The 21,774-nt window shown below is 45.4% G+C and overlaps 1 protein-coding gene across 8 annotated transcripts in view; it reads right to left on the reverse strand.

Moving 5' to 3' along the window:
- Positions 1-21,774, reverse strand: part of ATE1 (arginyltransferase 1) — a 781,290-nt gene that overhangs the window by 499,694 nt on the left and 259,822 nt on the right. For 4 of the 8 annotated variants that reach the window (XM_069611961.1, XM_069611963.1, XM_069611966.1 and 1 more), the window contains exon 7: positions 1,545-1,673. In XM_069611961.1, coding sequence (XP_069468062.1) covers positions 1,545-1,673 — 129 coding nt within the window. Of the gene's footprint in view, positions 1-238; positions 368-1,544; positions 1,674-21,774 lie in introns of all 8 variants that reach the window. The other 4 variants (XM_069611960.1, XM_069611964.1, XM_069611962.1 and 1 more) reach the window with 2 other exon arrangements.

A 21,774-nucleotide genomic window follows, 5' to 3' on the forward strand; every position in this document is an offset into this window, starting at 1 on the left:
TCCAGTCTCAAACACCAATAAGGATCAAAGGTGAAGAGCTTGCCTTATTGGTTGCACCTCACAGTTACTACTGCATGGGATTTAAGTGTTGAGGCTTTAGGCTCCAACCAATAGCACACAATCTGAACAGAAGGCAACTTTATCTGTGGTTGAATGGTCAACCTCATACATAACATTTGAAATCATTGTAAAAGAAAAGAGAAAAAAAGAGCATGCATACTGCATTTAGGAAGCATACCTCCACCTCGTTGCACTCTTGGGGCGCATCCTTGTGTATGGCCATCTGATACTTGGCATAGAGAGCTGCAGAGTGGCTGAAGGTTGATGCAAACGTTGGGTCATCCATGGAGACAGCTACTAACCTCACCTTCAGAGCAAGGGAGAGTTAAAGAGGTGGTGATGAAATGCTCATCTCTGGCACCAAGATGCTTCTGAAGGTAAGGCTAGTGCAAGGTCTCCTCAGGCCTGGCTCCAAAGCCCAGCCACATACGTTCCATTGCGACCCAGGTGTCCACAAAGAAACCGCAAGCTAGGTTCAAGCACCTGGCAAAAAGCAGTTGACTAGCTCACTGATTCACAAATGGAATGCTCTGCATCCATCGCTGCCTCACAGGGTGAGGGGCCTACACTACAAATAGGACAGAGACATGCATGCATGCATGCCAGCAAGAGGACAGGGGCCTGAATGCTTACAGTGCGAGGGCCTGTAATAGAGGCAAAAGAGGGGAGGTCTGCAACATCTGCAGCAGGAGAGATGCTTGCAATACTAAAAAGAAAACAAAACAAAAAAGAAGAGGGGACTACAATGCAAGCATTTGGGTCACAGAGGTGACAATCTGTTAGAGCAATCATTTTATCTAAGTTTGGGGAAGGTGACATGATCTAGTGTCTGATATAGTAAAAAGGTATTCTAAAGTCCCACTACCATGGAGAAACTTGACAATCTGTTCTTGATCATTTTGCTACCTCTTCGGGACAATATGGAGAAAGACACGAGTCTAGTGACTGAATGTGCTGAGGGTAGAGAGGCTGTCATAACTAGACTCTCTTTGGGAAATATCTTCTCTTGATGAATGTTTCTATGAACAGAAGGTGAGTAATATACTGAAGTCAGGGAGCAGGACACACTCTGCCGTAGACCTGTACAAAGACAGGCAGTCAGGCTCCATAAACCGGAACATGAGAGGAACACACGGAAGTCACACAAGGACACACAAAGGCAGCAGAAGAGGACACACTGGAGTCATGGGAAAGGGCAAGCGGATGATTAGGAAAACACAAAAGGGGAATCCTCGTACCACAGAAATATCATTGCATGGGAAGGATCTGCCAGGACTATTGGATAGGGGCATTTTGCGACTATGCGCTCTTCCACATGGAATCCAATACACAAGCTACCGGCACAAGAGTTGTACCCTTCCCCACATGCATTTCCCTTGGGCACTATAGTACATGAACAGAATGATCGGACCAGAATCTGCACTCTTGTCTCTGGGAATTGCATTCTCATGGCATTTGCGACTAACATCTATCTAGGCTCTGACCTGGCTGACGGTCGGCTTATCAGGCGGGTCCCCATGCACCGTCATCTGGTAGCGCTTGTACACCTGGTAGGACTCCTGGAACGTGGCTTTGAATTGGGCGCTGCCAGGAGAAGATTGCACCAGCCTTACCTTCAGAAGGAGTGAAAGATACAGGTATTACTCAAAAGCTACACCCAAGACAAGAAAGAGCTTCACTTCCCAGTGTGCCAAGCATTCAACAGGCATGGCTCTAGATCATCTATTAGACAATCTTTTGGGCTTCCAGAGCTACAACAGCAGTAGAACTATAGACATATACAACATGTGTATTCAATAATGCAACATTCAATCCAAGCCCCAAAGCAAAATTACTGAGCAATTACAGCGTGATCAGTATCATGTATGCAAAGTCATCTGCACAAATTCACTGGTTGGGTGTCACAAACATGGGCATGTAATAGAATAGTCTGATCTCTGTCATTACAAACCTGCACATGACTCAGCATTGCACAAACCTCTGCAGTCGCAAACAGGTCCAGGATCTTGCACCACTCTAATGTTGACAAAGTGTAACAGACGCTCAGGATGTCTTTATCCCGTTGAGCCCAACGAAAACATGCTCACTTCCCCATGGTTCCTTCTATTTACTATAGAATGCAGGGGGCGGCTGTGATGAATTCTGTAATGTCATCACGGATTCCCCGGTGGTAGTCTCCTCCCACATGGCAAGGGAAAGGCAGACACTACCTGATCCTGACCCCGAGGGTGGTGTCAGGCAGGAGGATCATGTGGGGGGAGATGGCTGTCGGGGGAGGAGATGGCTCCAACAGGAGGGACACAGTATTCTTTCCCTTTCTGGGAAGAAGAACCTCTGAGTCCAGAGTTTCTAATGGTATGTGGTCATTATTCTTAAAATCAACATCTCAAACAGAACCTTATTCTTTCCTCACATATACATAACACCTCTAATGTTTATGATAATGTAGACAAAAGGGTCTAACTATTTAACTTTAAACAATGTGGAAATCCTTTGGCCTCCAATTCCCAGAAAGCTGAGTACTGGGACGAAGAAGAGCAGCAGGAAGTTCATATGGAGTAACAGTAATTTCAAGTGTGCAGTGCGGTCTAGTTGTCAATCACTCAATCAGCTGTGCGAGGTATATAAACTCGAAAATCACCTACAGCTGAGAGAAGGTGAAGGAGAAGTTGAAACGAGCTGCAGAGAGCGCAGAGCGGGAAGCGGACCCAAGGGCATAATTGCAGAAATGAGCCATGCTGGAAAGCAGAGACGCTTGCAGGCAGCCGCATGGAGGTGTAAGGTGCCAGAGGAGGAACTCTAGTAAACACGTAGTGAAAGCCCAGGAGGGACCGCTAGATGAGAAATCTTCACTACGGGACCGGAGAAGACAGTCCTGCAGCGTGACAACGGTTCCCTCAGCAAAAGAAAGCTGACGCGGGAACCGCGAGAGACCTGGCCTGACGGTAAAAGCCTACAGAGAGCCTCTGCCGCAGCTGCACAGTGAACCAGTGAGTTGACCCAGAGGAGTTGGGGGCCCCGGGACGTGCTCACAAGTTATTAAACACTTGGGGACATATTTTGAATTTCCACCAAGTAGATTTGAGGCACAAGGGCAACAGTGATACAACTCTCCTTATATGAGATGCAATTTGGGGAAACCCAGAACACGCATTGCCAAAAGACAATCTATATTAAGAAGGAAGTTGACTGACAGAACTTGAGCAAACCCCCATATATGGGATGTCTGTGTGCGGGAAGTTGGAACACTTTAATTGAAGCCTACCAAAGTTCAACCAATGAAGAAGTACAACTGTGGTATACTTCAAAAAGGAAAGTGAACAGTGCAGACAGACCTGAAGGAAGATGCACACCAGGTAGTGAACCTTTTTGGGAAATGATACCTGGCAGGAGAGTACACCAGGGGACCTGCAAGGACCGAAGGGGAGATATTCCTGGCAGCACAGTAAGCCAGGATATATATTAAGTTGAGGAGTTCATGCAGGGGAGTATACCATGAAATCCAATCTTGAAGAGATACTTTGTCAAGCCAAACCTTTGTTGAATTGGAACATTTGGTTTGCCATAATGAAAATTAGGAAAGACTTGTTCTCACTAAATTCCAGCAAGTGTGCGGAAAGGATATTTGTTTGGTCAGTCTAAAAATCATTAGACTTATTTTTTGTATCTTTCAACCTGTGTTATAGAAAGAACGGTTGCTTTGCCATTTTGAGGAGAACATTAAGCGAGAGACTTTGCTGAACAGAGCATTCAAAGGACTTTTCCTTAAACAGTTCAGGGGAAGGGAACAAACGCTGGACACAAGGATTGTTTTGTTGAAATTGTATATGTTTCTGCACATTTTTGTTGAATTGGAAACAAAAACATTTCCCTTCTATCTTTTGGATTCGGTTAGTGTGAGGGTCAGATGCATTTTGGACACAAGGTCAATTTCGTTTAGTCTTAGTTTCATATGCAGGGACACTCTTTTGGATAGGGAAATATGGGCCTTTTTCCAAACCCCTTTTCTTTTAGTAAACATGGCTAATGTTGAGAACATTACAACTTTGCATCAGCCTCTCATTGCTGATCCCTCACACTGCACGAGTAAATATTCAGAAAAATATCTCAAAAGCAAGCACAGTGTGTCAGAGGCAAGCCAGGACTGCATGTCAACACATCTGTACTCTTCCTCAAGTGGTTCACTGTAATGTCATTTGACAAACGTGTGTATGCAGATCAGAACCGCTCACCCAGCAAGGCATAAAATAAGCAGTGTTGCATAGCAATTTGCTATGCAATTCTGTAGGTTTGCTAATCAAACTGACACTTGTGTAGCAAAGCTTGCTATTTAAGTTGCCATGTTCAAATCATAGCACGGGTAGCCCTGAATTCCTCTCTTGCCCTCAGCGCTCTTTTCACTCTTTTCTCTGTTAGCTTCAAGTGCCAATGGAGAGAAAGTGGAGCAGTAATCATTTCCTCCACTCCTATGTGCCAAGGCCTTGTGGGAGTGCTAGGCAAAAATTGCATTTTTCTTTTTCAAATAATTGCAAAGCAGAAGTAATTGGGATGATAGTTGTAGTGATACTTTTGTTAAGCTAACTATATCCTGTCTGGCAAAGACCACTATGTGTTAACTTTATATTTTCTTAAAAAAGACAGCCCTGTAATTCCATTCCTAAAAATGTTAGCCGTTACATAATGCATAATTACAGTATTGACACTGTAAAACACTGCATTGTCTCCATGCACTATGATAAAGATTAGGCTAGTGTATCCAAATCTCATTGAATTATGTTGAAGAAAATGCATCCGATTGACAAGTGAACACTTTTGAAAACTCACAAAATCAAATGCTTTTGATGGCAAACCTAGTTCTGTAACTTTCTGGTTGCATACATCTGTGCAATTGGTGCTCAACCATAAGCTAATTCCATACTCATTTACTTTCTATCGTATCACCCTTTTGCTTTATACCAGCTACCTGAAAGCAAGTTGACCTCAAACTACAATATTCCACCTAGCCCAGTTCTCTGCTTGCTACGGCATCCACTCTACGTAATGTCCTACTCTTTCCTCTTACATAATGAATACACAAAGGTAACTAGATGTTTACAGAAAGTAGTCATAATAGTTCCATCTAGTTGCTACCTCGACTGCACTACCATACACTGTATTAAGCGTCCAGAGCTCAATGTGCTTTATAATTATGATTGCATTATATATTAGCACCTGCAAGAGACAGCGGGCCAAACTGTTCTCAGAGCATTTTTATATCATATCCATTTGTGTCCACTCACGCAGCGAACCCTTTACATTTTGCAGACACTCATCCTAGGCTCGCAAAGTCCTTTCGGCCACTCGCATAGTAAATTTTATGAAGGGCGAGTACCATTTGCAAGGGATGGATGTTTGAAACTTTTAACATTTACTTTGTTTTGCAATAAATGTCAAATTTCACTGTGAATAGCTGGCCTCTGGGTGGCAGCAGTGTGCCAACCATAAAGCGGGCTTGTAATGACATGCACCATTTTACAGATATTGCATTTAAATGTGTTGTCATCCATTGCTATGGGTCGAGTGCATATTCCTAGGTCAAATAGGTAAACTAAGATACCCGACCTGCAGGTCTAGCTGAATTCTAATGAATTTGCAAGCCCTAACTATTCTCACTGATGTCTTATTTCAGCTCTATGCAACAATGCTGTATTGTTGTTCATTTCATGTATACGGTACAAATAACATCTGGCGACATTAACAATATTAGTAAAACATTGCTAATCAAATGGGTCGGTTTGCTAATCAATATGCTAGTCAATTAAAAAAAACGAATTTATGCGTTGCCCTGAGCCTCCTATACCACAAGGGACTTTCCCCCTCATGTTCCCATGGCACATATCCCATAGTGTCACCCTGTCTTTGTTGAGTCCCAAAATAGATGAGGCGAGGCCTGCAGGAGAGCAAGTGGGACAGACATAAGGGATCCCCAAGCATGGGCAGCAGCTTAATGTTTAGTGTCTCAGTGTACAAGTACACAAAGAGCAGTTATCCGCACAGGGATAAATAATCAAGCCCTTGTGACCTTAACGCAGACTCCACCGATCTAGAAGGTGTACAACGAAGGGCCAGTTCAGCTCCTGGATGGGTGAATCACAGAAGAACAAGTTACTTACTAACTGTAATGTTCTTTCGATTGATGTTCCTCCCATGTATTCCTCATCTTATGATATTCGTGTCCCAGCTCTGCTGCTTCGGAAACAGTTTTCACCAGAGGGCGCTGTGTTCGAGGCTGCAGAGTCGAAGTCCCTCGAGAGCAGCCGTAGAGCGTTGTCCGCTGTACAAAGGGCTTGAGCAGCGCCGGTTACCTCAGTTCTGTTTTTACGGTGTTCATGGCCGCATCAGCTGATCCGGTTTAAAGTCCTCAGGCTCTTAAGGAAGTTAGAGGGCAACTTGCGTAAACTGTACGGAGGGGTAGGATGGGAGGGTCGATGAGGAATACGTGAGAGGAACATCCAATCGAAAGAACGTTACAGTTGGTAAGTAACTTGTTGTTCGAATGGATTGTGTCCTCCCACGTATTCCTCATTTTATGATAGATTCCCATAGCAGTGGTAATTTTGGAGGTAGGAGTACTAGAAATGATTAATTATGGACTGAATGAAGGACAGCTTTTGCAAATAGTCCCCCTTGATATGAATTAGAGTTCAAGCAGTAATGCTTAACAAAGGAGTGCATCGACGACCAGGTGGCCGTAGCACAAATATCCTGCACCAGGACACCCCTCTGAAGAACCGTGGAAGTTGCCATGCCTCTGGTTGAACGAGCCCTTAATCCATCTAGAGGCTCTTTCCCAGCTAATTTATAGCATTCAGAGATTGCTAGAATTATCTATCTGGATAGCGTTTGTTTAGACACTGCAAAGCCCAATATGTGCCCAGTATACACAACAAACAGTTGGTCACATTGTCAAAGATTTGCCAATCCGGAAACGTAGAAACTGAGAGCCCTTTTTGGGTCCAGTCTATGCAACCTTTCCTCTTCCTTACTAGCGTGAGGCGGAGGATAAAAGGAAGGTAAGATACTTTTTTGTGACAGATGAAAATCAAACTATTTTAGGCAAGAAAGATGGTTTGACTTTTAGAATCACCGTGTCCCTATGGAAAATGGTGTGAGGAGGCTTACAAGAGAGTGCCTGCAACTCACTTCCCCTGAGGGCTGATGTTATAGCCACCAACGGAATGAGAAGTCTTAATGGGCAAGAATGTAAATGTTCGAAAGGGGCACACATGAGAAATTCTAAGACTAAATTCAAATCCAGGCTGGGCACCTGAAAAAGTGTCGGAGGGTATACATTTGTCAGCCCTTTCAAGAATTGAATGACTAAAAGGCATTTTAAAATAGGACGCCTCTTCCGAGGAGCGCTTAAAAATAGATAGCGCTGCTAAATATCCTTTTATAGTACCAACTTGGAGCCCCAAATTGGCTAAGTATAAGAAAAAAGAAAGTACTGTTGGAGTAGTACAAAGAAATTGATCCACATCCTTATCCCTGCATCAGTTCCTTAACTTGTTAAAACGAAACCGATACAGGTATTTTGTTGCTGGCCTTCTTGGCCGAAAGCAAAATCTCCATTACGTCATCCAGGAGGTCCCAATCCTTATATTTTAGCCTCTTAGAAACCATGCGTGAAGGCCGAGTGTTTTGACCTCTGGATGGAAAACCTGACGTTCCTCCTGCGAGAGAAGATCCTCTCTTTGTGGAAGACGTATTGGAGGGCAGATGGACATGTCCAGAGGGTCCGGGTACCACGTTCTCCTGGCCCAATCCGGGGCAATTAGGATCATGGTTTTCCTGAACTTTCTCAACCTCCCGATTACTTTAAGAATCACGGGGACAGGAGGAAACGCATAAAGGAGTGGAAATACCCAGTCCACTACGAACGCATCCCCTAGAGCTCCTCTTGGGGGGAAAATCCCTTGAGCAGTACAGTTCGCACTTCCGTTTGGCACCGGTCACAAACGGATCCACTTTAGGGGTTCCCGAAAGGGCGAAGATATCTTGAAGGACTTCCTGAGCTAATTCCCATTCGTGGGAGACTGCTCTGCCTGCTCAGATCGTCCGCTGCCGTGTTCAGCTCTCCGGCTAGGTGAACTGCTGATAGAGATATTCCTTCTTGCATTGCCCAGAACCAGAGCTGCAATGCCTCTCTGCACAGTGGAAGTGATCCTACGCCTCTTCTTTTGTTGATGTAGTACATGGCCACTGTGTTCTCTGTCATTATCAGGACATTCTTTCCCTGCACAGAGGGTAGAAAACCCTTCAGCGCTAGTCTGATTGCCCTCAGCTCCAAAAGGTTGATGTTTAGTTTGGACTCCGATGGAGACCAACGACCGCTGATTGTCAGATCGTTGGTGTGGGCTCCCCACCCCATGAGTGAGGCGTCCGCCACTACCGTCATCTCCGGCCATGGTTGCCAAGAAGGTTCCCCCTTAAGGATATTCTCCTTGCAAGCCCAAAGGAGATCTTGAGTCACTTTGGTCGAGACTTGCAGAAGATCTGACATCTCCCCCGAAAACTGGGACCATTGAGTCCCGAGGGCCCATTGAAGGGATCTCATCCTCAATCTGGCCTATGGCACCAGAAAAATGCAGGATGCCATGAGGCCTAGCAACCTTAGAAAGTCGAATGCCGGTAGATGTTGGGCATTTTGAAACTTCATTACCATCTGCAGAATGTGGTGAGCTCTCTCCTCGGGAGGCGAGGTGAGGCTTTGCCTGAGGAAGTGTCCAGGATTGCTCCAATGAATTGGAGTTTTTGGTTTTGGATCATTTGTGACTTCTTGTAATTGAGGGAGAAGCCCATACTGTGTAAGAAGTGGCAGGTCAAGGTCAGATGGTTCCTGGGCTCGTTCGGGTGAACTCGGCCTGATTAGCCAGTCGTCCAGATAAGGGTAGACGTAAATCCCCTTCTTCTAATACTCGCTGCCACCACCGCCATCAGTTTGGTGAAAACCCTTGGGGCAGAGGTTAGCCCAAATGGTAGAACCCAAAATGATAATGAGAACCACCAATTCCGAACCTCAGGTACTTTCTGTGCTTGAGATGGATTACCACATGAAAGTAAGCACCCTGGAGGTCCAATGAAACCAGCCAGTCCTGAAGCTGAAGAGCCTGAAGGATCTGAGAAAGGGTCACCATCTTGAACTTGTCCTTCCCGAGGAACTTGTTCAAGCTTCTCAAGTCCAAGATGGATCTCAATCATCTGTCATTCTCGGGGATGTGAAAATAGGGTGTGCGGGGGGAGTACCAACCCTTGTTCCTCTCCACTACAGGTACATGTACTATTGCACCTTTCTCTAGCAGGGTTAAAATCTCCTGCACAAGGAGCGGGCCTGGAATTTTTACAGAGTTGCCTCCCGGTGGATGATCTTGAGGTCTTTGATGAAAAGGAAGACAGTAGCCATGGGTCACTATCTCTAGTGCCCAGGCATCTGACGTAATGCCCCGCCATTCGTCCATATACTGAGTGATTCTGCCTCCCACCAGGGTTTTGTGGGTGAAGACCTCAAAGTGGCTTTGCAGCTGCTGCAGAAGTGGCTAAGGAGGTAGCAGCCGCTGCTGTGGCTGATCTAGCACCTTTCCCTTTTCCACGACGAAAGGGTTTTCTCTGTTGGCCTCTCTGACTGGCCTGCCCCCTTCCTTTTCCAAAAGAGGAATAGAAGCGAAAAGGGCGACTCTTCCAGGAAGATGAGCCTGCGTAAGAGTGTTGTTGCAGGTTGCCTTATAGCAGCACTAAGTGATTTTACTGCCGCTTTTGGGGGTCTGCAGCTTCTCCAAGCTTTCGTCCGCCTTGCTGCCAAACAACCTGAAGCCGTCAAAGGGCATATTGAGTAATCTAGGTTGCACATGAGATGCAAAGCCAGATTTTCTTAGCCATGCAAATCTGTGCAGGACCGTGCTAGATGCCATGGACCTGCTTACACTATCTGTTTCTCCATAGCCTCTTTACCATCGTTTACTATAGCCAGGAAACCATTCCGTTCCACACCTTCCGGGATGCGTTTAGCCGCTGATGACATGCAGTCCCACAGGGTATATGTAAATCTTGCTAATGTGCAAGTGACATTAGTCGATTTAAGGGCCACGCTGCCCGAAGAAAAAAAAAAAACTTTCCAGGCCCAAGCATCAACTTTTGTTTATCATCCCTGTCTGGTGGTATGGATGGGTAAGCCGATTGCCTAGTGGAGGTTGCAGCTTGAACCACTAGACTTTCAGGGGAGGGATGCTTAGATAAATACTCTATCTGATAAAGATGGCCTATATTTTGGTACAAGTTTCTTATTCACTGCTGAAATTGAATCAGGAGTATTCCAATTTATTGTCACCCTTTTCTGCAGTGCTTAATGGAATGGCAAAACAGGATCTTTTAAAGGACTTTCACTCAGGATGTCAGTCATGTCATCCTGGTCTAAATCTGGGGAAGCTCCCTTCCAACCTATAAAAATCAATGACCCTTCCCATAAGGTTCCTATAACTAGGATCAGCATGATCTGTAGGGTCTGGTCTTTCAAAATCCACTTGAGGTGAAGTGTCTAAGCCACTGGCATTTTGGAGGCAGTCATAAAGATATATTAATTTAGAATTTGGCTCCACTAGTTCTTCAGGTACCTCTCTGGTCCCAAACCTAACTCCAGCTGAAGTGACATCCTCTGCAGAGTACAGAGGAGTGTTCTTCACATATGGATGACATGGACCTGAAAATTCCTGTCTAGGTTGAGGGTGGAAGGTCTTTTCAAGTAAAGAAGGTGGAATTGATCTAGGTATGAACAATGGCGTCGACTTGGGTCTTGGAATCAAAGAAGGCCGCGATAAAGGCATTGAAGGCATCAATAGAGAAGACGCTGGCTTCGACGGTGTCGAAGGAGGCTTTGATGCTGTCGAAGAAGGCTTTGATACAGCCACAGGTGTCGACGTAATTTTCGTCAGCGGCTTCGACACCATGGTTGTCGACTGTGTCGAGTCGAGTTTAGGCTTCGACTTCGATTCCGCTAACCCCGATTTATGCACCAGAGGCTTTGACTTCCTACGAGGCATCGGGGAACTTTCCCTTGAAGACACTCTCGACTAATTTTCAACTCTCGCGTGTTTAGGTCTTGATTTTCCTCTGTCACTTTTAGAGTGGGTAGAGGCATGATCACCACGCAGCAACTTCGAGGGGGTCTGGGACGCTTTCTTGAATATTTTAAGCACCGAAGCCCTCCCATTTTTCTGGGGAATCGTGCTTTCATGGATAAGTTACTCTCCTCTCAGAGGAGGAAGAAGACCTGTGACGTTGCTTTTCTGATTTCTGACTGGTTTGTCGAAGACGAGGAAGATTTCCCCAAGTGACTCTTCGATCTCGACCTCCTTGACTCATGACGAGATTTTTGACTGGATTCATCTGAATCCTTTTGTATTTCAGGAGACTTATACGTTTCATCCCCCACCGCCAGCTTACCTCTACGTTCCCCAAGAGCCTTATTGGACATGGCCTGACAGGAACCTCACTCGTCAACCTGATGGTCTGGGCTGAGGCACCAGAGGCAATTCCGATGAGGGTCGGTTATCTACATTTTCCTAACACACTTCTGACATTTTTTTAACCCTGTCTTGGGTGTGGTGGGAGTAGATGATGAGGACATCGTCGAGGAAAAATCTGATGCGCCGTTCGTAACATGAAGCAGTTGCGTCAGAAAAATGGAACTAAGATAACGGGCGCTGCTCAAGCCCTTTGTACAGCGGATGACGTTGACGCTCGACAGCGGCTCTCGAGGGACTTTGACTCCGCGGCCTCGAACACAGCGCCCTCTGGTGAAAACTTTTTCCGAAGCAGCAGAGCTGGGGTACGAATATCATAAGATGAGAAATACGTGGGAGGACGCAATCCATTCGAAACCCATTATTTAACAGAGGCGTGTTACTTGCCACTGTCTTGCCTGAGGTCAAGCAGGCCTTGGGGCACACTCTGAGCATATTTCCCAGAGATCACTGCTGATAGTGGCACACACAGCCAGGGAACGAACCCACATCGTATCCAAGTTACATTCAGGTGCTTGTGAGAGGGGAGCCAACACGTGTTTTGACCGAAGTCTTTGTTAAGGCAGAGATCAGGTAGTTAGTGGTCCTTCTTAAGGGTTTCTGGCCTGAAGCGTGGCGCAATGCCCATTCTTGTTGGTGGGCTGGATAGCCAATCTGAGTCTGTGCTGTTTAGCGTTCCATGGTTCGGTGTAAGGGAAGCCGAAGTAATTTCCAACAACCTAAAAACAATAAACCATTGGTCACAACCAATCTTCAGCGCCTTCACTCAACAAGGTTTGCCTACCCTCTCTTTCTTCAACCATAGGGAACCTTGGAGCTTGGGTTCCCCAACAAACCACGTTACAGGCCTAACAATTCAACAACTAGATAGCGCAGGGGTCCCTCTTTTCCTCCAAACTCCAGCCAACTGCATCAACTTCACATATGTGCTATGGACTTAAATTGGTGACTGCTCGGCTCCGAAATTACTGGTAGTAGAAGAGGTGGGATCTAGAACCTATCATCATACTGTAAAATAAGGGCAAGTGACAACACTACAGTGAATTTGCTTGCAAAATAAAATATGTCCAAGAAAAGGTAGCCATGTCACAAGGGGCAAGCTAGTATCTATGCTCTAGTACTTGAGGAGCAGCCGATGTTCCACGTAGTTGCGGCCTGTGGCCTTAGTTGCCAATATGGTGTAATATGCAGGTAGACCACCATCCAAGATGCCACCCAGGCTCAGTCGGCAACCCATGACTAATTGTATTCCAGATTAAGCCACAAGAAGGAATATTTGTTATCTTTGTCTCTGTAATGAGTGTGCTTAAGTGAAAGGTGCACTGCAGTGGGACTCTCAGCTAAAGTCACTGTTCGCTAAAACTAGACATGTATTCCTAACTGGGCTTCAGTGAAGAGAACCTGGCTTAGGAACTCAGACCTCCTGGTGAGTACAGACTGTGACAAAGAGCAGTCACTCAGCCGAGAATGGGTTCTTTCCAGAGAAAACATCCAGCCACGATTATATTTGGATTCACCCCACAGCCCCAAATAGAATGCTGGGCTTTATTGCCATGAACACCAGGATGCAACCAGCAGATGTATCCTGGGAGTATCTCAAATGCACATGGACCTCACTAGCGGTTTCTCATGAAATCTTTAACTACATTAAAGCGACAGGCAAGGACTACTCACAACGCAGCAACAGTCCATGTAATGCCATTTAACTAGCCCGCCTCCCCAGTCACCTTTGTACGCGGAATCATCAGTCTGCCCCTAGGCATACCACTTGACCTCATGTACACATTGTACCCAATGTACACCACACTATCCGGACAGTGTCAAGCCTCCTGTCCACTCGTATCACTGCTTTTCATTGTATGCCTATTGTACAGACCTTCTGTAACCCGGTCCAGTACCTTTGTAAAGTTTCATTTCTGTTCTGTACCCGGATGTATAACCTTCTGTAACCATTATTGCCTCTAAGAAAAGTGCCCAGTTACCTGAGGGTCGGGCCGTGCTATACAAATAAACAAACTATTGAGCTACAAAATAAAGAATTCATTAGCACTTTGATTTCCATTACACCTTTTGAGCAGATCAAAATACAAACACAAACTTAGACCAAAAAGGATTTTTGGAAAACAAAGAAAATTCACAAAGAAAAACTGACAAAGTCTTTGGGAGTTCGTTCGGGATATTAGAAAAACAAAAGGACTCGGATGGGAAAGAAAGTAGGGAAGAAAGGGGGATTTACAGAAACAAGCTCGTAGTGAGGGAGGGAAGTTGGGGTGAGTTGGCAAAGGGGGAGAGAATGAAGAGGTCGGGTAGGCACACTCGTTTTGAACCGGTGTGGAAGGGAGAAGACCGATTTTACAGACCATCATTTGCTTTCATTCTCAGTTGCTTCTTCTCATTTGGTCAACTTTCACACAAGCATTTTTCACAATCAGGCAATCTGTGACAGATCATTTTAGTCTTTATAACCAAGGAATAGACAGTGGGGAGGGGGTTACCGAAGAGCCATTCAGCCACTTTATTCCTTTTGTTCATGATGGAAAATCTAAAACTGGTTTAACCTCATTCTATGCGCTTGTGTAGCAGGAAGGCTTTGGTTTCCATGGTAATCATATGAGCGGATGTTTGGACCATTGTGAAGATGGATTTCCAAAATCAACCCTGGGTGGATTTTGGGAGACCAACCTATTAAGGTGAATAGGAAGGAAAGGTACCAACGTCTTGCCAAACCCAATCAAGGTATTATGGAGCCCCTCTTCCCTTTCCATAGTGGCCGGAGAAGCTGGGAGGTGGCGGCCTGCGCAACTAACAGTAAATGGAGTCGGGGCGGGGGGTGATAGGGAAATGGAAGAAAAAATAAATAAGGAGACAGGGGGTGGGGGGAGGGAGATGGCAGCTAGGGAAACCAACCGTCAGGCCGCTTGGAACGCGGGTTAAGATTGTAGATTTCAGCCCACGTTTCTAGCCACCTCAATGGCTGCTTCCCCCATGCCGGGTGCTTATGTTAAATATTCAGCACTTTAATGCAACGCTTGCAAGTCCAAGAAGGTGCTCTGGAATCACTCAGAATTCACTTCCCATTCAACTGTAAACTAGTAATGGAGGAAGGACACATTTTGTTATTTGCTGTATTTAAGTGATCTGTGTGAACCACATTTGTCTTTTGTGATCAAGCACCAGGCTGAGTGCAAAACGCGTTGGAAACGTGCTTTTAACTTGCCTGTGTGAAAAATGACACAGGATTCCACGCAGCCCTTCATCCTTCCAAGGACCGTAAAAGGAGTACCATTAAGTTGGGTAACATCTGTTAGTGTCAATATGCCCCCTGGGGGTGAACATCTGCCCTACAAATACACCCGTTATGTAGGAGTGTCTTCTTTTTTCAATGTTTTTAAGTTGTGATGAACAATGTGTGGACAGGCACCCGCTGACATTTGGTGAATGCAGAAATCTTCTTTTGTTCTTGGAGGATATCAAGTGAGATATATATACACAAATCCACACTTCAGAGAAGATAGAACACATTTGATACAATAACCAATGTAAAACAGGCAAGTACTCCGATGCATAAACTTCACTAGAAACATTTGGGACGAATTCCCTCGATTCGTCACTTCTTCCCATGGGGGAGCCCTCCCCCCCTGTGAGGCTAGGGAGGTAAGCCCACTCCGCAATACCCTACCTAGGGGAAGGGGCAAATGGGGTCTCACCGGGAGACAATCCCCTTATAAAGACAAGGGCTGTCGGTCCCGTGCATAACTCCCTCAAGCTGGACATACTATGGCCATCATGGGATGTTTTAAAATACCAGAAACCATGAAGTATCAAGATTGGGACATAGAAAATACTAATAGATACTGTTACCTTATGGGAAAAGATCATGTCCCTTTAAATCAGAACGCCCAATCTCCTGAGACGAGTATGTTAAAGTGAGTGCATTCAAAGAGAGACGAATGAGAAGTAGGAGCAGAGTGCGAAGAGAAAGGATCGCATATGCAAGCTGGGAGAGGCCCCAGGCTGCATAACAACTGGAGAGGACGAGAACCAGTAAACTGCAAGTTTCAAACTCTCTCGAGATTGCTAAACAGAACGCCTGGGTTGCAGCAGACCAGAAACCCGAGAAACCGACAAGGCAGGAGCCCAGAAGAAGGAGGTGGCGGGACCACAGATGGGAATCCGTGGTGGACAGCTGGTACGCAGACCGTCACTGATACCACCAGCAACAGCCAGTCAAAGTGTATACAGTCGAGCTACGGGACACCACAAGAAAACGAGAGGAAGAGACGGGCGCTGGAGATAAGAAGGAATCAGCGATTCAGGAGGAGAGAGAGTCTCAGAGAAAGAAGCATTCCGGAAACATTCTCCTTCAAGAAGGACGATAACGGGGAGAATGGGAAGTACAGGAGAACTCGAGGGAATCCTTATACCGCACAGTTAACTTGTCACAGCAGAAACTATGAAATGGAGTTAACCTTGAAATTAAGTAGATACAAAAGGTTGTGAGTCCAGAGAAAAGGTTGTTGAAAATCTGGGCAATGAGAGTTAAAATCAGCGGATGAAAATACCCTGGGAGAGGGGAAAATAACTTGCTATCGTGTACAAGAACACTACAGTATTAAAGACAAAGAAAGACATGGCCCTGAGCCTAGACACTTAAGCCAGAGACAAAACCAAGTGATCCAGGATAAATGGAACGGTTATAAGAGGGAAAACCCATCTAAACCATATTGCCTTGAAAGGACAAACTGAGCTCTATGACCAGAAACATACGGTTCCATGTGTTAATATCCCCGCAAAAATATCTCCATAGAAAAATATCACTAAACAAAAATATTGCCATATTTTTGCTGCGATATTAAGCTATGGAACCTGCAGGCGGCACCCCCGCAACCCCATAATTTTTTTAATGGAGTGGGGGACACCCCCGGTCCCAATAACCCCATAACTTATCCCCACTAATAATCTAATAATATTGCCTATGGCCGTAGCCCACGACCATATATATTTGGCGATATTATTGGTGGGGATAATATTACCCGATACCAAACATACATCTAATAAGAGACAGCCAACAGGGATCCCAGGAGAAGAGAGAAAATCCATCATCCCAATTGGGGAACAAAAGAGGCCGATGCAAGAAGCCACGCAAGACTATTTTCGGATTTTGTATTAAAGACTGGTACTAGAAGTACCCTCAGGAGATGGAAGTCATTCCCATGACCCAAGTTAGCTTTTTCATAGAGTTAGGGTCGTTTTTGGACAGCAGATGTATTTCTTTGGACATTCAACTGACAAATGAGCACCTTAGTAACATAGGTAGAAACCACCCATTGTCATAGGGAAAGTTAGTCCTTAGAGATAGTGCACCACACGTCAAAAGTAACTATGTCCTTGTCCTAACTTGCCACACGCTTCAAAGCAACACTAAAACAATTCCCTAGCACTTAGTGAGCCCAGCCCTAAAACGGTTTGGGGCTTTGTGCCTTAAAGTCATCATTTCCAAAGTTATACTTCTCAGGTAGGTATACTATGTAATTGAATGATGCCAGTGGTTGAGATGCAAGAGTTCAAGAAAGTTAAAGAAAGTTAAGCAAGTAACTGTCGATCCCACTATACTAGGCTATGCCTAGAAAATGATTGTTGACCAGGTCTCGACCAACCTAAGTCAAAAAAGGGAAAGATTGAGACAAGACTTTATGCCCATGTAATTCGCTGGAAGATTGGGGGTGGGCAGGGGAGAAACGGGCATGTTAACTTACCCCCCTTCTAGTCTGATGTCTCCAGAAAAAAGTTTTTGGATTGCGTTCGGACACATTCTGTGGTTGGTTCATCGATAGAGGCCTAGGGATCGTGGGTCCAGAGGTCCCTTTCCAAAACAGGATTTCCTTTTGAGCCCTCGCAGTGCTTGAATCCAAGTTCCATGCATCTGCCAGCTCAACACCCTTTCGAAGAAATATGGGAAATATCCATATCAGTCTTTGTCCCAACCACATGGGCAGTCCAGAAACCCCATACACGTGTTTCAGCCTTGTTGTGCCTCATCAGTGAGGTGAAGCTGTGCCTCTCTAAGCACAGTGAGCAGGGAGTCCACGTCTGGTTGCCCCCAGGTAACTTAGGGTGACCAACCTCAAGTTCCTTCCAAAAATATAAAAAAGGTAGCAGGCAAAGAGAAATGAGTTCTAACAAGAAACAAACCTCTCATTCCTCAGGGCAGGATTCTGTGCATTAGTAGATTGGCATTTATCAGAATGTGGTGTTACTGCCCTGGGGAGACTCAGTCTAACATGGATAACATTTTGGTAAATACTACTGTCTCTTCTAACTGCAGAAGATTCATTGAGGGAGAAAATACCCCCTCCCAGAAACAAAAAGAGTGCTTAGTCCACTGACCAGTGCCATCATGCCTAAAGGAACTGGGGGAGAGTTTTCCCTGAGACATTAGATGAGGATTCCAGATCTGTAGGGACTTTATTCAAACATTTAAAATGGCATTAATTCGGTCTTAAACAAAACAGAGGGGGAATCGGGGGTGAGGGAGGGGGATATTTGCCCAGAAATTGACAGTTTATTATGTTTTCAGCATTTATTGAATTTTTGCCAATATTATTAAATCAATTGGCCTTTTCAATCTTTAGATGTGATTTTAAATACCAAGAGATAATACAGACGATTGGAGGAAATTCCTTCTTTTGTTACAAAGCGTGCCTTGTTGTGTTACACTGTAGATCTGCTCAGACCAGCACCTCCAGCAGGGCCCTGGTGCTAGACTCAACCAATGCTGCAGGTGAGATACAGAAGCTGTAGGCAGTCAGTGCTTAGCAGTTTACCACCCTGGAACAATATGGAACCCAAAGACAACTCCAAAAGGAGCTTAAAGGACACTCCTCTCTGGTCTATGGAAAAGTCAAACAATATGCTTGGCATATTCAGATGCCCTGTTGATGTTTCCAAAATAAGTCATAGGGCAATAGAACAGAAGGTACCCACTGTTGATTACAAACATAGCATCAAACAAGTCTGGTAGAGTTCTTGACTGATCGTGGATTACGTCTTAGAAATGGCCTGACCTGCGAGACAAGGTATATGCAGAATCCGCCGCTATGAAGATGGACTGGAAGTCTTCCTATTGGTCTGGGAGCAGCTGCATGAACTGTGGGTTTCAAGGTATTGAAAAAGGTGAGGGAAAGCGACAACATGATCAAGCACATACTGGACAGGCGTGTGTAGTGATGAATGTCCTGTGTGAGAGCCACCAAGACGAGCCTGTGCACTAGGGAGATGCTGCTGGCATTGACATTGGCCCTACTAAGATTCCTACAGTGCATAAACTATCAAGTGAACAGGACATAGTAAAATTGATTGAATGAAAAAAGTGGCAATTAACTATTTTAAGGAAATATCTATTTGTGAATAGAATTTCTTTTTTTTTTTAGATTGTGTGAATGAATTTAATGAAATTAGCGAGTGCATTTTGATCATTAAAGTGATTGCAACTATGTTTGATTGTCGAAGTTTATTGATGCATGTTGATGTAAATTATGTTTGTGTAAAAACAAAAAGGCAGCACATAACAGAATGTCACCATCTACCAAGAAGCAACAGATCAACAGTTTGTGAAGAAAGCTGCCAGTCTCAGAGCCAGCCAATAGGGTTAAGCATGATGTGGACACATGGATTCAGAACACAGACAGGTTCTAAGAAGATGTATGCAGCCATCCAGTGTGGAATTAAAGGATCACTGAACATCAAAGTAATTGCTAAATTCTCGTTTCTGAGCTAGTCCAATGCGGTGAAACCTCACGCCCAATAGCCAACAACATTCGGCACATACAACCGAGACAGACACGTGTATGTGTACCCAATGGCTGGAGTGCATAACCTGTGAGCTTGCCAATACCCCTGTGTCTACGGTTACCTGAGCTCACAGAAGAGTAAAGCTTTACATTAAAAGCCCAGTGCAACTCTACAAATGCAGTCATACACTTCACTGGAGTTCCCAGCAACCTCTGCACTGGCTACGTGGGATCTGCACACTTTGGTCTTCAGCCCAGACTTGGAATGACACCACAGTCGTCTTTAGCAAGACCAGAAAGTTGGAACAATTAAGGAAAGGACACCTTCCCTTGATTAAGTAAAATGAAAATGTGAGGTGATGCAATATAAAACAGGGGCAATTAAAAATCCCAGAGGGTCTGGTCTATTCTTCAGGCACAGAAATGTGCAACAGACAGTTGGCTACTACTGGGCATGACAGAGGTGGTTTCCCCTATAGTAGTGACTCAGCAGCCTATCCTAGTCAGAGAGGAAAGGTTATGTGGACGTCCACTACTGGGAGACAATGGACTACAGAAGAACAAGTTACTTTCTTACCTGGTAACACTGTTTCGATGGGATGTTCCTCCGACGTATTCCACATCTAGGACAGTAATCACCACAGCTGTGCTGCTTCAGAAAGGTTTTCGGCATCGGTGTCCTACGTCAATGACGTCGATACGCTGTCCCTCGAAGGGCCTCCGTTGAGCCGACGTCACCGGATGTTATATATAGGACGCACGCCGCCTTTAGCCTCAGTTGTAGTTTTTTCCCAGAACGTGTGGCATCAATCTTCTGCCAGTATGAGTACAGAAAGACTTGCAGAAACGTAAGCTGCAATCGCATAAGAAATTCTGTAGAGGGGCAGGCTGGGAGGGTGCGATGTGGAATATGTCAGAGGAACATCCCATCGAAAGAACGTTACCAGGTAAGAAAGTAACTTGTTCTTCGAAGGGATTGTGTCCTCCGACGTATTCCCATCTATGAGAGACTCCCAAAGCAGTACCAACGTATGGAGGTGGGAAAGAAGTTAGAATTTTAGAATGCCCAATCAAATGGTAGAATAGAGGACCGCCTTGCCAAAGGCTAAATCTTGCCCATGGATAGAATCCAGGGAGTAGTGTCTTACAAAAGTATGGACAGAGGCCCATGTGGCTGCTTCACAGATATTACGAATGGGAACACCCCTCTGCAGAGCAGTAGAGGCAGCCACACCCCTAGTAGAATGGGCCGTAAGCCTACCAGAGGGTCCTTACCCGCCAGACGGTAGCATTCGGAGATTGTCAAGATGATCCAAAGGGACAAGGTCTGCTTAGAAACAGCTGGAACTAAACGCCTTCCAGCGTATCCAACAAAGAGCTGATCGTCCACTCTGACCCAGGACATCCGTGAGATGTAGAAACTTAAAGCTCTCCTAGGATCCAACCTATGGAGCCTCTCCTCTTCCTTACCAGGATGCGGAGGAGGATAAAAGGCGGAAGAATTACCTTCTGGCTCAAATGAAATTCTGACACAACCTTCAGAAGAAAAGAAAGATGAACCCCAAACCATCCCTGTCCTTATGGAACACCGTGAAAGGTTGCTTGGCGGAAAGTGCCTGTAACTCACTCACTCTGCGAGCGGAAGTAACCGCAACTAAAAATACAGTCTTAAAGGACAACAGTCTCAATGGACAAGAATGTAAGGGCTCAAACGGAGCTTCCATTAGGAACTTTAGAACTAAGTTCAAAATCCCATCCCGGCACCTGGAAAGGTGACAGTGGAAACACATTAATTAGCCCTTTGAGAAACTGAGAAATCAAAATAATCTTAAAATAAGAACCCTCCTCGGACGAGCGCTTAAATATGGACAGCTCCGCCAGGTAACCCTCAATGGTACCCACTTGCAGGCCCTTGTGGGCTAACGAGAGCAAAAAAGACAAGCACAGGAATGGCACATGAAAACGGATCCACGTTCTTTACCCTGCACCAGTCGCAGAACTTTCTCCAACGGCAAAGGGACTTTATTGCGGGCCTTCTGTCCGAAAGCAACACCTCCATCACGTCTTCAGGGAGGACCCAATACTTATACCACAACCTTTCAGATACCAAGCATGAAGGCCGAGAGACTTGACCTCTGGATGCAGAACCCGACCCCCCTCCCGTGAGAGCAGATCGTCTCGGTAGGGAAGACGGCGTGGAGGGCAGATGGACATGTCGAAAAGGTCCTGGTACCAGGTCCGGGTACCACGCTCTCCTGGCCCATGCCGGAGCAATGAGAATCATTCGGGAACCGAACCTCCGTAACCTCCTTGAGGAATAACGGGGACTGGAGGAAACACGTACAGCAGTGGGAAGGACCACTCCACTA

Source organism: Ambystoma mexicanum, chromosome 8, assembly GCF_040938575.1.
Source record: "Ambystoma mexicanum isolate Mex_15411 chromosome 8, UKY_AmexF1_1, whole genome shotgun sequence".
Classification (NCBI taxonomy): Eukaryota; Metazoa; Chordata; class Amphibia; order Caudata; family Ambystomatidae; genus Ambystoma; species Ambystoma mexicanum.